This window comes from Staurois parvus, unplaced genomic scaffold (assembly GCF_062004578.1).
Source record: "Staurois parvus isolate SC_StPar_1 unplaced genomic scaffold, SC_StPar_1.0 ptg000365l, whole genome shotgun sequence".
Taxonomy (NCBI): Eukaryota; Metazoa; Chordata; class Amphibia; order Anura; family Ranidae; genus Staurois; species Staurois parvus.
The window spans coordinates 331,079-348,719 of record NW_028318161.1 but is presented as its reverse complement, the minus strand read 5'-3'; the positions used below and the strand labels follow the sequence as shown (position 1 = coordinate 348,719).

Below are 17,641 nucleotides of genomic sequence, written 5' to 3'. Positions count from 1 at the left end.
ATGAAATTCTAGAGCACTTCATGCTTCTCTCTGCTAAGCAACTTTATGGAGATACTGATTTTTGTTTTTCCAGCAGGACTTGGCACCTGCCCACACTGCCAATACCTGGTTTGGTGATCATGGTATCGCTGTGCTTGATTGGCCAGCAAACTTGATAGAGAATCTGTGGGGTATGGTCAAGACGAAGATGAGAAATACCAGACCCAACAATACAGGCAAGCTGAAGGCCAATTTTAAAGTAACCTGGGCTTCCATAACCCCTCACTAGTGCCACAGGCTGATTACCTCCATGCCACACCACACTAATGCAGTAATTCATTAAAAAGGAGCCCCAAACAAAGTACTGAGTGCATACTATACTGTAAATGGACATTTTTCAGTAAGACAACATTTCTGTATTCAAAAATCCTTTTTTTTATTGGTCTTATGTAATATTCTAATTTTCCGAGATACTGAATTTTGGGTTTTCACTAGCTGTAAGCCATAATCATCGAAATTAAAATAAAGAAATGCTTGAAATATCACTCTGTGTGTGTAATTCATCTATATATTAGTTTCACTTTTGAATTGCATTACTGAAATAATAAATTAGAATATCATCAAAAAATGTATTTAAGATCCACCAGTATAGAAAAGAATAACCCCCCCCCCCCCTTTAAAATAATCACATTGTGTCTGTCTTCATTTCAGGCTGCAAAGCAACACAGTTTTAGTTTTATCCAGCATTTATTCAGTGCAACTTATAACATCAAAGTGAAAGATAGAACATCAACATGTCAGAAAAGAAAAAAAAAAGAAAGAAAGAAAAAACAACAATCATTGAGATGGAAAAAGGATCACCCCCGTGCTAACAATGACTTGTAAACTCAATCAGATGTAGCTAGTCGCCATCTCAATGGCACACAAAGCCATTTGACTTTTGACTGATCAGCTGTGGTAATTTTGATTGGCTCAGCATAAAAAGAGCTTTCCTGGAGCTTTTCAGTCCCTGATAGAGCAACTGAAGCAAACAATCAACTATGGGTGGCAAGGTACTGTCAGAAGATCTCTGGGATAAAGTTGTAGACAGGCACAAATCAGGAGATATATGCAAAAAAAAAAAAAATCAAAGGCGTTATCAATGCCTAGAAGCACAGTGAAGTATAATGTTAAGAAGTGGAAGATATTTGGTATAACACAGACCTTCCGTGAATCAGGATGAAAGAGCCAGGAGGAAACTGGTCAGAGAGGCTACCAGGAGGCCTACAGCAACTCTGAAGCAGTTGCAGGAATTTGACAGAATGGTCATTGTGTGCATGTGACAATATCACAAATTCTCCACAAATGTGACTTGTACAGGTGGGGTGTATACAGAAAAAAGCCGCTCTTCAAGAAGGGCCACATGCAGTCATGGCTGAGCTTTGCCAAAATGCACCTTGAAGATTCTGAGGCCACATGGAAAAAGGTGCTCTGATCAGATGAGACTTAAATGGAATTATTTGGCCTCAACACTTAACTATATGTCTGGTGGAAATGCAATACAGTTCACTATCCAAATAACGCCATTCCTACAGTAAAGCATGGACGTGGTAATATCCTGTTATGAGGGTGTTTCTCTGCAGCAAGAACTGGAGCAGGACAGAAGGAAAAATGGATGGGGGCAAAATACCGTTAAATGCTTGAGGAAAATCTGCTGCCCCCTGCCAGAAAGTTGTCAATGGGAATATTTACCTTCCAACATAATGACCCAAAGCACGCAGCAAAAATGACCACACAGTGGTTAAAGGATAAAAAGGTGAATGTCCTTGCATGGCCTAAGCAGAGCCCAGACTTACACCTCATTGAAAATCTGTGGAATGACGAAGACTGCAGTCCACAAATGGTCACCATCAAATTTAACTGAACTTGAGCAGCTCTGCAAAAAAGAGTGGACAAATATTGCGAAGTCTAGATGTGCAATGTTAGTAGAGACATATCCCGACTAAAAGCTGTAATTAAAGCAAAACAAAATATTGACACAAGGGTGATCCTTTTTTCAGCTCAGTAATTCTGCTGTATATTTTAAATTTTTTTTCTGACATGTTGGTATTATATCTTTCACTTAGATGCTATAAGTTGCATTTAATAAATACAGCTGGATAACACAAAAACTGTGGCTGTCTTAATTTCAGGCTGAAAAGCAACAAAATGTGATTATTTTAAAGAGAGATGATTCTTTTCTATACCCACTGTACAAAACAAATCTTAAAAGATACGAACTCCGAAAAGGAAACCGACCAATACAACGAAAATGAACAAAATTTCTACCTAACCAATGCACCTGAAACTAAACAAAACCAACATTTTCCAGTCAGGGTGTAGTCAGACTATGCCACAGTTGTGGCCACCTAAACCAGGGGCGCACCAGAAGTCAAGCTGTCCTTAGAGAAGCAATTCTGATAACCTTGAGCAGAAATTTAACTCCCTGGTGTGGAGCATTTGGCAGGTGGACTTTCTAAACTGCCAATTTCTAGAACAGGGGAGGTGTCTGTACCTTAAGATCTTTCAAAACCTCTGTTAAAGGTGGGAAAAATCAGATGTGGCATTTTAGTCGTCAGGTTCAACAAGCAGAACATTTTTGTAGACAAGACCAGGGATCCTCTAGCCTTCACATCAGATGATCTGGTGATTCCTTGGACTGATTTATGCTTTCCCATTAATAGTCTTCCTCGATTGCTGAACAGGATAGAGAAGGAAAGGGTCCAGGTGATTTTCATATCACCAGAATGGCCCTGAAGAATATGGTACACATACTTACTCAGGCTGTGGGGGGGACAAGCCTTGGCCTCTTTGAAACAGACCAGATTTACTGCCCCAAGGCCCCTTACACCATCCTGCTTCTCAGTCACTGACTTTAACGGCATGGCTGCTGACACCCAAGTCCCAAAGGCTAGAGGTATTTTTATTGTTATTGCCACCTTATGCAGAGAAAGAGTATCCAATGTTAATAAGATTCACCAACGCAGATGAAATTTTGCCTGGTACAAAGACAGATTGCTAAACACTAGGGAATTATCTATCATCTGTAATTTAGTCTTTCTTCAATCTGGTTTTCAATAGTGTCTGTCCCTGGGTCAAGTTCTGCCTTGTCCATTCTCTTCCAGAAGCTTCTTCCCTCGCATTCATGTATCAAGACTTGTCTTTAGGGAGTTATGTATGTGTATATGAATCATCCAATTTGACCTCCTGTGTCATCTTGTGATCTCAGCTGTGTGCCCTCTTTCCTTCAGAAACCCATTTTTGACTAGATAACTAGAGACATTAGAAGACTTTACATGTAAAGTTGCCTTCCTGGTTGCCAATACATCTGTAAGGCATGTTTCCGAGCTGGCAGCTCTTTCTGGTTTCAAGGACAAGGTGATCTTGAGTGGATAAGACAACTTATTTCCATGGCTTATGCCTTTAATGAAAGGGCTTCTCCCTTCACCATCAGAGCTCACTACACCAGAGCCATTGGTGTCTCTTGAGCTTTTCATCATTAAGGATCTGTATCCCATATTTGCAAGCCCAGCACCTGGTCCTCATCACTCTTTCCCGAGGTGTACCTTTGTTGATGCAAGCTTTGGCTTCAAGCTGTCATCTGAGTGGTTTTTAGGTCCTTAATTTTCTTTTTTCAGTGGGCCTTATGGCAGTACTGTTTTTCTATGTTATTTCTTGGGGATGTCCCAAGGTCTATGAATACAAGTCCTGTACAATTAAGATAATGGGAATTTTGACCTATCTGTAAATTCCTTTACAGGGCAGCTCTAGCAAGCTTTTTGCCATTGTCCAATTACCTAAAGGTAGCCCACATATTGTCATGGTCCAAATTCCTTTTTTTCACTGGGGGAGTGGGGAGAAAGGATGAGATTTTAAGTTATGTATAAAAATCTGGTTTTATTTTTTATTTATTGAATGAGAAGTATGGGTTTCAGTAAAAGAAAAAAAAAAAGAAATGAAAAGAAAAAAAATTTAGACTAATCTAGATGGATGCTGCATCAGTCTTTGAATGCTCAGTTCGTAGTCTTTGAGCAGGCGAACAACGCTGATCACTCAGCTCTTTGTTTTCAGGCTGACTGCAAGTCACTGGCTCTCTGAAGTGCTGGGTTGTGGAGAGAGCAGAGCAGCTGGCTCAGGCTCACTAAGAGGCTGAGCCAGCTGCCAATCGAGGCATCTGGGTGGATCTTGGCTATATGGCCTGTTTTTTTTTGGTGCCTTAACAAGCTATGTTATGTCAGCCGATAGTGGGCTTTAGCCTGCTCTCAGCTGAAGCGTGTCACAGGAGTGTAGAACTGCACTCCTGTGATCCATAAGAGAACAGCAGCCAAAAAACCTATGGCTACACTTCTCCTTTAAGGGACACATAAGCAAGTCAAACAATTAGGATGTCAAATCGAGGGGTGGGCAATACAGCAGCTAACAGCCTCCGTAACAGTGAAACAAGTAGGGTCAACCTGCTGCTCTTTTAGCTGCTTGGAGGACCTTACACGGAAAGCTGGCATCAGTTATGTACAGAACATCCACCTGATAACATTTTGAGAATGTATGCACAGAAGACCAGGTGGTGGCTTGGCAAAGCTAAAAAAAAAACAAAAAAAAAAAAAACATGCAGATGCCTGATAACAAAAGGCCCAAGAAACATTTACTGATCTAGTAGCATATGCCTTCATAGGATAGGGTGGAACCTAATTCTTAAGCCTATAGGCTTGTATGATGTTTTGTTAAAATCACTGGGAAATGGTCGAATGCGAAGTTGGTTGTCCCTTATGGGGGACCTTCAGGGGTGAGAAAAATAAAATTAATTTGTGTTTATCTTACAGCTATCGCCTCCTTTAGAAAAAGTACTCTAACTACATCTAGACACCGAAGAGATATTTCCTTTGGATGTATCAGGATTGGACAAAGGGAAGGAAGAATAATGTCCTCGTTAAGGTTAAAAGGAAGAAAACATCTTTGTGTAAAATGAGAAAAAGCTCTTAAAGGCAAGTTAGCAAGTTTAGAGACATGTCTTGCAGAGAAAGCAGGACAGACTAGAATAAGGCCATCAGGCCCAGGATCTCATGAAGAAAGAGTTGGATGGCTCCTGAATTGGGGTCCAATCTGACAGTAAAGAATCTGGAGATGGCCCTTAAAGAAGGAAAACCCTGGACTAAGCAGTATCCAGTGGGAGACCCAGATCCTCAAAGCAATGGAGTTGTTTCTCGCACTGAGTTCTGAAGCCTTAGGATTCAACCAAACCATTGTAAAGTCCAAACACTCCATTGGACAAAGATAGAGGCTGTGCCAACTGTTATCCCAAGAGGAGGCAGTGTAGGTGTCACAGTATAGGAATGCCCTAAGGGTCCAGGTAAGCTAGTAGTATCTGGTGAACAGAATGCAGAAAAAAAAATGGAAGGGTTACAAACTGGTAGAGTTATGTCCCCTCAACAAAACAGAAGTAGCTAGCAGGCATCCTCAATGTTCAGAGGATAAAATGTCTCCCTGATTAAGGGAGGCAATAACCAGATTTGGAGGTGTTATGTGAAATCATTGGACCCATGCAAATCTTGCATGCCTTCAGATCCAGGAAAGGGGGAAAATCTCTCTTCTTGAACAAAAAACAGGTTGGAGTAGAAATCCTGAAACCTTTTCTTTTGCAATGATAGCAATAACTCCTTGATTGAGGTCTGTCAGGGTGGCGTGGAGATCTGGAGGACAAAAAGCAGGGTGTAGGCAGAGATAAAAAATTTGTAGCTCCCACTTGTTTTACCACATGCATCCATGATGCTCAGTCCACGTGTCCACAAAGGCAAACAGGCCCTCCACTTTGTGAAGAAGACTTGATTTTTTGGCTTGGAAGATTAAATATCCAGGCTCAGCGTTGGAAGAAGGTTCTAGATTGGGAGGTCTGGGAGAAACAAAAGCAATTCTTGGCGTCAGCAGCAACAAGTTTTGCTTGTGTGACACTTTAATTTCTTTTGTGGATTTAAAGAAAAGAAAAAGAAAAGCTTTTCCCACCAGTTGGTTTTTCTATAAATGTATATGTGCATTTATTATGTATAATTTTATATATTTATTTTTAAAGCAAAAAGTGGGCTTAGCCTTAAATTTATCCACAAATCGTTCAACACAGCAGGTCAATGCAGTCAGTATAATCTTAAAGTGATCAATAATAGAATGTCAACTTGATACTTAAACACGCAACAGGAACAGTTAGTGTTTTAAGACAAGAAATTGCTGTATCCACAATGGGAACAGCCCATTTTTTCTCTCTCCTTTAACAGACATTGTCCTGGAAAGTGGGGAAAAAAATATCAGTAGTAGTCCAGTCACTGTACAGACTAGGTTTATGTAGGGAATGTACTACAAAAATTTTTACTGTCTTGATGTCCATGTTTTATGTTACATCTATATTTTAGGGCGTAACAGTAAATGTGGTTTTACAGTGTACAAGGAAAGGATGGTACGATGTAATGTAGGTGAGTATGTGTATTGAGCTCCAGCAATTCTCTGTACAGCTGTGAAGAATTTCGGAGAGCTCTTACGTCATCTAACCAGAGTCCATAGCTCCCAGGATTGCCAAGAGTTATCGGTCAGGAGAAGAGTTCCCACCAGCGAAAGAGGGGAGGAGAGTGAGCTAGAGTTTTACTGTCACACGACCACTCCAAAAACCAGCATTCAAGAGCAAATTTATTACAAAATGTAGACAAGTTAGATCAGGCCAAGGGGTAGCATTAGTAAACTGGTGAATTGTGATGCTTTTCCTTCTACTTTTAATAAACAAAACATTCAGATTATATGTTTTTCCTTTAAAAAAAAAAAAACCCCCACAAGATATAAAATATCAAAGTCATAATCTCTGATAAATAGCATAATATGTGTGCATTCTGTAGAGACTGACCTGTGTTCTGCCTGGGCTCATATTTTTTATATAAGAAATTGTCAAAGTGCTGCAATATTTCATTTTCACACTTTCTAAATGTATTCTTTTCAGCTACAATTAAGAAAAATAACAAATACATTTGTTCTTATGCTTGTTACAGGTTTTTTTAAACACTGCTGTAACTTACAGTCCTTATTCTTATCCGTAAAACATAGAAAACTTCAGATCCCTCCCCCAATTTCAAATAAAAAGTCAAATACTGTAGTGCTACACTCTGCAGTCACAACTTGCCAAACAAAAGGTTTGTCTATAAGTAAAAACACAAACACTATTTATACACCATATGTATTTCACAAGGCTTTAGAGCACAAAAAAAACAAGGTTTCATAGACATTTTGGAAATGAGAATTATTAAGAAACAAATACAACTAAACTGCCATATATAAAAAAACAAAAAAAAACAAAAAACAGCTTTGAACATAGTTCAGGAAAGTAGTTCATGCTGCTCATCTATCAGCCAATGCCCAGGTTCATCTGCACTGGAGTGTCCGGCTATAAAAAGGTTTGAGGCAGCAGGTCTGAATAAAAACCTTCAAAAGAGTCGAAGTCCAGCTTTGATATGATTCAATTCACTCTGACTCCAGAACAGATTTTCAGATGATGGCATATTTTGGGAGCTGTAAACAAACAATATAATTTACATTTTTCATTAACTTGGTAAAAAAAAATAAAATCAACCTTGATAAAATTTGACATGGTTAAACCCTTTACACAATCTTCTGGCATTGTCCATTAATGCATAGGAGGGAGAGCAGCTTCTCTATCATGTGACCCCGATACCCCACTGGTTTCTGATAGGAACATATGATGAGCTGAGAGCACACAATTACACAACCTCAGCTGTGGTCGCATATGTGGGGCAGCTGGGCATTAAAGTCCACCTACCCTACTGCTGCATATATACGTTACACAGACAGCAAGTGGTTAAGATTGTTTGCTGTTGACAACAAGAAAAACATCTACAGTATATACTAGTGATGGGCTAAGTATTTTAGCTACCCTTATTCTGTGCACTTGTTGACCTGATTCCCCACAGTGGAAAACAGAATCTTATCCATATTTATAAACTCACTTACAAAGCACTTTAGGAGATAATAACGTACTACATGCAGCACAGGGTATTGCTATCAGCCTCAGTAAAGATACATAATACAGATTTATTTTACACATCAATTTTCTTTATTTATATTGTAACTGTAATGTCTACCTTCATTTTGTAAAGTGCTGCGCAAACTGTTGGCGCTATATAAATCCTGTACAATAGTAAATACTGGTAGTTGATTTGGGAGTAGTGAAAAAAAGGAGGAACAGCACAATCCACAAAAATACACAATGATGGACCAGGGATGTACAGAGGACAAAAAAATGTCAAGACTGCATTGATTGCTACTTACCACATCACAATACTCTGTCCATTCTTCCTGGCCTCAGACTCCTGTTGTTCCAGGACAGACATCATAGAATAGCTATCAATCAGAAGGCAGTTGGGGTCCTGCGTCTGGCCTGGCACCAGTCCTAGTGGGTACTCACTCCACTTAACAAATTCTGCAAAAATAAATAGATCCTTAACCAAAATGCACTCAGTCATATTTGTTTCCTATCCAATGTTAACGCGGACTAACAAGAGTACAATCAGAACACAATACTCTATTAAAAAATAAGTAAATATATACACACACACACACACACACACACACACACACACATATATATATATATACTGGTAGAAAGCACCTCCTGAAACCTTATTTTTTCTGTCCCTGTGTGACACTCCTACTTTCGGTTTCGTGTTTTTTCTTTTTTAAGTAGGGAAGGTTAGTACCTCTTTCAAAATGAATCTCAAAAGCAGGGTCACAGAAAGCAACTCAATCCTACTTTTTACCATTGTCAGTGGGACAGAAATGAAGGTATCAATATGTTACAGTTGGCAGCAGGAAAAGAGGGGGACTCCCAATAGAAACACTTATACTGGTGACAACAGTCAAAAGAAGGATTTTCTGTAACTTCCTTTAGAGCCTCTAGCAGTACCATGGACAGCAACAAAAGCCAAGGCTGTATGAAAAAGGGAAGTCTGACTACTTGTTGAAAGCCCTAATAGAATTATTGAATCAGTCAAAAGCATTTTTGAAATTCTAAAGAACCCCATTCATCAAGGCTTCATGAAAAATTTGTATTTTAGCTGAAGTGCCAGAGGCCTCTTCAGGTTAATGGCTGTCACACTGGAAATATTATATTCAATTGAATAGACTCTACACATTAGTCATTGTGAAGGTGTATTTATTTGGAATTGTGCATATCCGATCTACAGCAGCCAAGCAATAAAAGCCAGAAAGGAGGAAAAAAATAAATAAATAAATTTAAAAAAAAAGGAGAATTTTGTACTTTGGAATACTTTGCAGAACACAAAACACGGAGTCAAGGACCATGGATTACATGCCGCTACCTTCAGGTGACTGGACACCAGGAACAGCATTGCCATTTTTTGCTGACTGATCACGAAAAAAAGTGGGAAATTTGAAAAAGTTTTACTTTTGACTGCTGGTGATTGCTGGTGCTTGTAGTTGTTTTATTTTCTTCTTTGGGTCTTGCTAAAAGCTTTTACTTTTTTAAATCCCTTTTTCTGTCACTTTTTAAATTGCATTTTTTTTCTTCCTTTCCTTGTCTTCCGTCAGTCTGCTAATTAAGGGGAGGGGTTAATTGGTCACAGGTGATACAGGTCCTATATAACTTGCTGTAGAGCTCGGAGCTTGCTCATTTTGAGCTTGCCTGTATTTTGCTTGCCGGACCTTTGACCAAGTGGACATTTGATAAGTGGAGTTAAAAACCGGAAGAGAAAACAGGAGATTATAACAGGAGTCTACTAACCTGCGACAACTGATATTTTCTATTAATTTTGTAAGTGGGATATGAGTGCTAGCAGGGTTGAAGGTTTTGTGAAGTGCACAGTGTGCAGCATTTATGCAGTAATGGAGCAACAGCTCCAGGATGGATACCACTGCGACAGATGTTGCCCTTCTGGAAACTCTCATTAGAGATCTGGAGGAGCAAGTTGCAACACTGGGTAGAACTGACAACCTTAAAAAGGGGTCTTCTGCTCTCTGAGCAGGTAGCTAATGGGATTGATGTAGAGGACGAAGGGGCTAAATCAGGATTATCAGGTAGGAAGATGGGTTACTGTAATGAGAAGGAGTGGTAGGGGCTCACAGAAAAGGACGGCTGGCCCTGGGTTTGTGCACCCAAACAGATTTATCAAGTTGGGTGAAGATGTGGGTGCAGCAAGCTCAGGGGTGGCAGCCCTGGATGTCACTGCTATCTCTAACAGCTGGGAGGGCAGACCATCTGGGAGGGGTGGTGAGGGTAGTGCAGAAAGGCCTAGACAGCTGGTGTTAGTAGGGGATTCTATAATCAGAAGGACTGAGAGAATAATTTGTCACCAGGATCGCCGCAACTGAATGGTTTGCTGTCTCCCTGGTGCCAGGGTTCGGCATGTGGTGGACCGGGTTGATAAATTTCTGGGAGGGGCTGGGCATGACCCAGCTGTCTTGATTCATGTTGGAACCAATGACAGAATACATGGAAGGTGGAGGCTCCTTAAGAATCAATTTACAGAACTAGGCTGCAAGTTGAAGGGAAGGACCTCCAAGGTGATATTCTCTGAAATATTACCTGCGCAACTCAGGAGAGACAGGGGGAGATTAGAGAACTCAATGCATGGCTGAAGACCTGATGTGAGAGGGAAGGATTTGGGTTTCTAGAGCACTGGGCTGACTTTTCATTGGGGTCCATTCTATAGGCTAGAGATGGTCTGCACCTAAATGGAAGGTGTGCTGGGGGAGAAGTTTATGGGAAGGCTGGAGGAGTATTTAAACTAGGATCGAGGGGGGAGGGAGAATTAGATTATAATGTGGTAGCAGATCAGACAGGGGTCAGTACTTATTGGTGGGTGGAATGGGGAAAGATGGAGGGAGGCTATGGAAGATAAAAAGGTTCCCATTTTACAAACAACCAGTGGAATTGGTACCATTTGTATGAAAATAAAAAATAGGGATGCAAGGTTGGCCCTTCTACATTGCCCAATTCTGGGTCTGTCTAGATCTCAGCAGAAACTGGCATCCTACCTATTTATTTTGGCCAAACATGCCATAGCTCAAGCTTGGAGAACCCCTTCGGTTGTCTTCCAAGGGGTGAAGACCCGGATGAATGATATGCTGATCAATGAACAGATGTCTAGCGTTCTTCATGATTCTCATCCGAGATTTGTTAAGGTTTGGGAACCTTGGATACGATATTCCTTGCCATCCCTGCTCCCTTACTAGTTATGACCCCTTATAATTACTGCCTGTGCTAGCCCTGGATCCGTGACTTTTCTAGTCTCCCTTTCCTCTGTTTTCTTTCGGATTACTTTTTTTTTTTTTTTTCTTTTCTTCTAACCTTTTTTTTTTCCTCTTCTCTTTACGGTATTATGTTGGACTACTGCCAATAATATTTGGTTCAGCTGTTTACCGTCCTTCCTTGCGGTTATTGGACATTTTATTATTTGGCTAATACAAGTCAGGAGGATGTACCTGTTCCTGAGTTACTGTTATGCTCGGCCCCTGCGTGGGCGTATATTGAGCTTGTTGTGTTCATAAAACAAAACTTTCTTAATAAAAAAAATATTGAAACAGAAAATAAAAAATATGCAAAATACATGTGAACAAGGTGTCAATTAATTAAAGTGTTTGCTCACCAATGCCAGAAGTCTGCCAAGCAAAATAGGTGAGTTGGAAGCTTTGGTGCATGAAGAGAACTATGAAGCCAAGATTCAGGAATACCAATTAAATCAATCTTCACATGACTGGGCCATTAATATTCCTGGCTATGTTCTCTTTTGGAGAGACAGAGTAAATAGGAAAGGTGGTGGTGCTGTCTCTATGTGAGAAGTGATCTCAGAGCGAGGGTGAAAGAGGACCTAGTTGATGGAGAGTATGATGAAGCTGAAGTATTATGGGTGGAACTGCACATGAGGGTGCATACTACAAAGGTAATCGTTGGAGATAGTTATAAGTCTCCCAGTGTTAATGAGGAGGAGGAAACTCAGCTCCTTGCACAGATCAAAAGGGCTGCAAGCGCTGGGACAGTGATAATAATGGGGGATTTTAACTACCCGGAAATTGACTGGAGTAATGATACTGCAGGAACAGTTAAAGGGCATACATTTTTAAACCTACTACAGGACAATTTTATGGTACAGTTCATAGAGGCCCCTACTAGGAATGATGCTCTGCTGGACCTGGTAATCTCAAACCATGCAGAGCTTTTTACGAATGTCCATATAAAAGAACATCTGGGTAGAAGTGACCATAACATGATTTAATTTATTGTTCGCTATAAACAGCAAGCACATACGGGAAAAATAAAAACGCTCAATTTCAAGAGAGCTAATTTTCCAAGGCTGAGAGCTTCTCTCCAAGACTTAGACTGGGAGGGAATATTGGCATAGATGAACACAAAACAAAAATGGAAGTTCTTCAAAAAGACTGTACCATAGTGTGAACATACTGAAAAATATATTTCCATGGGCAACAAGTTTAAAAGGCTAAAAATCAAACCTATCTGGCTTACAGCCAAAGTTAAAAAGGCTATAGATAATAAGAAAAGAGCATTTATTAAATCTAAAAATGAAAAACTGCTATCATCGTTTAAACATTACAAAGAATATAACAGAATATGCAAAAAGGAAATAAAGGCCACAAAAATTTAAAACGAACAACAGATTGAAAAAGATAACAGGACCAACCCCAAAAAATTCTTCAAATATATTAATAGTAAAAAGGTTTGGTCTGAGCATCTAGGCCCTTTACAAAATAATCTAGAGTGGGTGACTGGGGACAAAGAGAAGGCAAAATGTATTTAATATCTTCCTCAGCTCTGTATATACAAAGGAGCATGGGGGAGCTCTTGTACATAATGGGCATGGTATTGACACAGCTACAGATGATTCACATTGGCTCACAAATGAAATGATCCAAAAATATTTAGACAGAATAAAGGTGAATAAAGCACCTGGACTGGATGGCATACACCCACGGGTCCTTAAAGAATTGAGCTCTGTAATTTCAAAGCCATTGTTTCTCATTTTTAGGGACTCTTTAATGACTGGCATAGTACCACTGGATTGGTATAAGGCCAACGTGGTGCCAATATTTAAAAAGGGGTGAAAATCTTTACCAAGTAATTATAGACCAGTTCGTTTAAATTCTATAGTTGGGAAGATACTGGAGAGTTTAATAAAAGACCACATGGATGAGTTCTTGCTGGAAAAAAATATTTTAAGCAACAGACAGCATGGATTCATGAAAGACAGAAGTTGTCAAAGAAATCGGATTTCTTTTTATGAGGAGGTGAGCAAAACATTGGACAGAGGAGTGGCTGTGGACGTGGTATACTTGGATTTTGCAAAAGTGTTTGACACAGTTCCCCACACACGGCTAATGTGTAAGGTAAAGTCTACGGGCTTGGAAAAATCCGTATGTAAATGGACAGAAAACTGGCTAAAAGATCGTATTCAAAGAGTAGTGGTTAATGATTCATACTCTGAATGGTCTGGGGTCATCAGTGGTGTACCCCAGGGTTCAGTGTTGGGACCCTACTTTTTAATATATTTATAAACGATATATGGTCTGAGATTAGAAATCCCATTTCAGACTTTGCAGATGACACCAAGCTGTGCAGTGGAATAATGTCCTTACAGGATGTCTCCAACTTACAAGCCGACCTCAATGTATTGTTTAATTGAGGAAGACTATGTGGCAAATGAGGTTTAACCGCCCCCCACCCGCCATATAGTCCACTGACGGGCGCAAGGCGCCTCTCTCGTTCTGGGAGGACATCATATGACGTCCTCCCATTCTCACCACGCATGGGCGGCTCCGGGAGCGCGCAGAGCGGCGATCGGCGGTGTGCTGTGTCCCTCGGACACAGCGGATCACCAATCCACGGAAAGAGCCAAAGATGTCGGCTTGGTCATGTGATCAGCTGTGTCCAATCACAGCTGATCGCATGTAAACAGGGAAAAGCTGGTTATCGGCATTTCTCTCCTCACGAGCTGTCACGCTGACAGCGCGAGAGGAGAGCTGGTAATTGGCATTCCTCGGAGGGGACAAGTGCACTGATAATCAGGGTGCTCTAATGATCAGTGCAGCCCCAGCAGTGACACCTGTGAGTGTCCATCAGTGTCAGCTCTCAGTGCTCATCCATGCCACCTGCCAGTGCCCATCAGTGCCACATTTCAGTGCCTTGCAGTGCACATCAATGCCACATATCAGTGCCCATCTGAGCTGCCTTTCAGTGTCACCCAGTGCCACCAATCAGTGCCACCAGTCAGTGCCACCAGTCAGTGCCACCAGTCAGTGCAAGTCAGTGCCACCTAACAGTGCAGGTAAGTGCCACCTAACAGTGCAGGTAAGTGCCACCTAACAGTGCAAGTCAGTGATGCCTGTCAATGCCCATCAGTGCCACCTACCAGTGCCTCCCCATCAGTGCCACCTATCAGTGTACATCAGTGCAGCCTATCAGTGCCCATCACTGCAGCCTCATTAGCGCACATCAGTGAAGGAGAAAAATCACTTATTTACAAAATTTTATAACAAAAACAAAGAAGAAACAGGTTTTTGTTTTCAACATTTTCAGTGGTTTTTGGTTTAAAAAAAATAAAAAACCCAGGAGGTGATTAAATACTACCAAAATAAAGCTCTGTCTCAAAAAATTGCTAAAAATTTCATACGGGTACAGTGTTGCATGACCGCGCAATTGTCATTCAAAGTGTGACAGCTCTGAAAACTGGAAATTGGCCTGGGCAGGAAGGGGGTATAAGTGCCCTGTAGGCTAGTGGTTAATGTTGATAAATGTAAGGTTATGCACTTGGGGCTTAAGAATATGCATGCATCCTACATACTAAGGGGGTACAACTGGGGGAATCAATGGTGGGGAAGGATCTGGTAGATCACAAGCTGATTAATGGCATGCAATGCCAAGCTGCGGTTTCTAAAGCGTGCAAAATTCTCTCTTGTATTAAAAGAGGTATAGACTCCAGAGAGAGATATCATATTACCCCTGTACAAATCATTAGTAATGCGGTTTAGACATTAATGGCTGTGTGTTGAGTTATTTTGAGGGGACAGCAAATTTACACTGTTATACAAGCTGTACACTCACTACTTTACATTGTAGCAAAGTGTCATTTCTTCAGTGTTGTCACATGAAAAGATATAATAAAATATTTACAAAAAATGGGAGGGGTGCACTCACTTCTGTGAGATATTGTAAAAGCCCTTTTTTGGGCAGTTTGTGTTTTTGATGTGTCAGCTCTCAGTCACTGTCTCCCACAATCTCCTGCCTCTAAATCCCCCGATCACATGCATTCCCCAAGGAAACAAAATTATGTTCAAGCACTTTTCCTAGGCATATTCTACTGTTGTCACCATTTTAAAAAAAAGGCTGGTGGAAAAAAAACATTACATTCAGGAACAATTAGGAAATATGCCCTGTAAAAAACATGCAACTTGTTATCACCGTAGTGGATGTACAGATGGACATGCTGTAAAGAGACTTTAGGACATCAGCAGCATTATCAAAGGATGAAAAAGGAAATAAAACCCTTCTCAATCCTCGATTGTTAAGAAACAGAGCATTTTGCTATCTACATGACATTCAGTAAAGCTTTGCATTTCCTTAAACGCACCTCCTGGTGTCTACAAGCCCTACAATCATTTCTCCTTATGTATTTTCCCAGTAGCACTCCCTACACTATTCCTATCACAACCAATCAAGGAGATATGGCTGCTGTCACCTCATCCTTTTATAGTCAAAGGGATGGCTTTCCAAATGCTCCCTTATTGCCCATTTTAAGCCAGCTGACCTACATTCAAAGGCTTATGGTTGCCATAGAAAACTCCTGAATTATTTTGCTGGTTCTTCAAACCTTAGACATGCAGGATTTGCTGCAAACCCATGATAGCAGGGAAACTGAACCCCAACAGCTGCCACACTTTTATTATCCAGTTTTTTCCCACCCTTTCAAGTAATATAGGAAAAGGTTTAGAGACCCCAAGCACCCCCCCTTTCCTTGGCCTCCTGCAGTGTTTCAAATTCAATCCTTGGGATACGCTTTTTCCATATTAATATACGATACACAATCTCCAACCATTTAAAAATAGATCTAGGAAGCCACACTGGTGCATTATGTAAAACATATAGCAATTGCAGCACCCATATCATCTTTATAAGGTTGACTCTCCCCACTACTGAAAGGGATCATTTGCACCAGCTTGTAATTTTCTGTATAAATTTAGCCAGCAGGGGGTTTTGATTTGAGTTAACATATTGAGAGATATCTCTATGAATAGTATTCCCTAAATATATAAATGATTCAACCATCTTTATTGGGGAGGCATCCGGTGGCAAGGGATCCCGAAGAAGGTCTAGTAGTAGGAGGGTAGACTTACTCCAAAAGGTATAATCCACTTGGATGTACAAAGTAGTTGTGATATGTACGATTTTACTAACACGTCAAAGTTGCAAAATTGTGCTTAGGCATTAAGATTTGTTTTACCCTTAGGCATGAGGGGATTAAGCTACTTTGGGGCATTTGTCATGCATAGGGCAGCCTATGCTATGCATGTTTGCGTGCAAGAAAAACACGCGTGGTAATGCATGTTTCTGCTATGCTCAGGTGTGAATGCCATGTGCTTGGGAGGAGAGTATTTAGGCAGCAAGGATGACTTGGGAGCAAATGTTAGAGTTAAATAAACAAATCAATAAAAATGAGCTTATCAAATTCGCATAGGAATACTTATTATCTAATGGTGATGCAACTTCTGTGAGTGTTTAACATAGAAGTCTATGATGCTGGTAGCAGGGCACCATTGAAAACAATGTGATTTCCCTTGTCATGCAATTCTGTGCCTATCAGAAGTCTCACTAGTGTCATGGGGGCTAGTGACATGTGCGTTCAGGTGTGTTCTTGATGCGTGTTGCTGTGTTCCAGTACAGTTCAATGCAAAAAAATTGCAGAAATTTTCATTTCTGCACTGGAACAAACTGCACTGGCGTGAACTATGCCATTGTACTCCATATAACCTACTGTGCATGCATCTTTGATGCAGAAAAAAAAATGCACAGGATTCCATCTGGTATGAAACGGCCCTAAATAATATAAACGGATTTGGGTTATTTTCACCAAACAAATGAAGCAGAATACATTTTGCCCTAAATTTATGATGTATTATTTGCAAAATCTTATAACAGAAACACGCGTTTTTTTTCTTTCTCCAAAATATTCTGTCTTTTTTTATTTGGCAAAAAATAAAAATACCAGTGGTGATTAAATGCCATCAAAAGAAAGCTCTATCTGTAGCAAAAAAAAATAATTATTAGAGTTTAATTTGGGTACAGTGTAGCATGACTAAAGTAATTGTCATTCGAAGTGTGGTAGCGCTGAAAGCTCCAAATTGGCCTGGGCAGGGTGTCCAGTATTGAGGTGCTTAAATGACACTAATTACATGACTAATTAAATAATTGAATGACACTAAATGACACAGTCACTAACTGACACTCAGTAGACTAGACCAAGTCCTAATCCAATGAATCTACTTTTTTCAACAGACCTTTACATGTGTACACATCTTTGTGGGTCTATTCTGACCTTAATCTCTCTGTGCATCAAAAACATGATTACATTTA

General features: G+C 40.3%; 1 protein-coding gene across 1 annotated transcript in view; it reads right to left on the bottom strand.

The window, feature by feature from the left end:
* Window positions 1-6,648: 6,648 nt before the first annotated feature.
* The window catches only part of LAS1L (LAS1 like ribosome biogenesis factor), a 133,590-nt gene continuing 122,597 nt past the window's right edge, over window positions 6,649-17,641 (bottom strand). The window contains exons 12-13 of the mRNA XM_089685177.1: window positions 8,314-8,464; window positions 6,649-7,536 (exon numbers count right to left, since the gene is read on the bottom strand). Coding sequence (XP_089541303.1) covers window positions 7,452-7,536; window positions 8,314-8,464 — 236 coding nt within the window. The 3' untranslated portion in view covers window positions 6,649-7,451. The remainder of the gene's footprint in view (window positions 7,537-8,313; window positions 8,465-17,641) is intronic.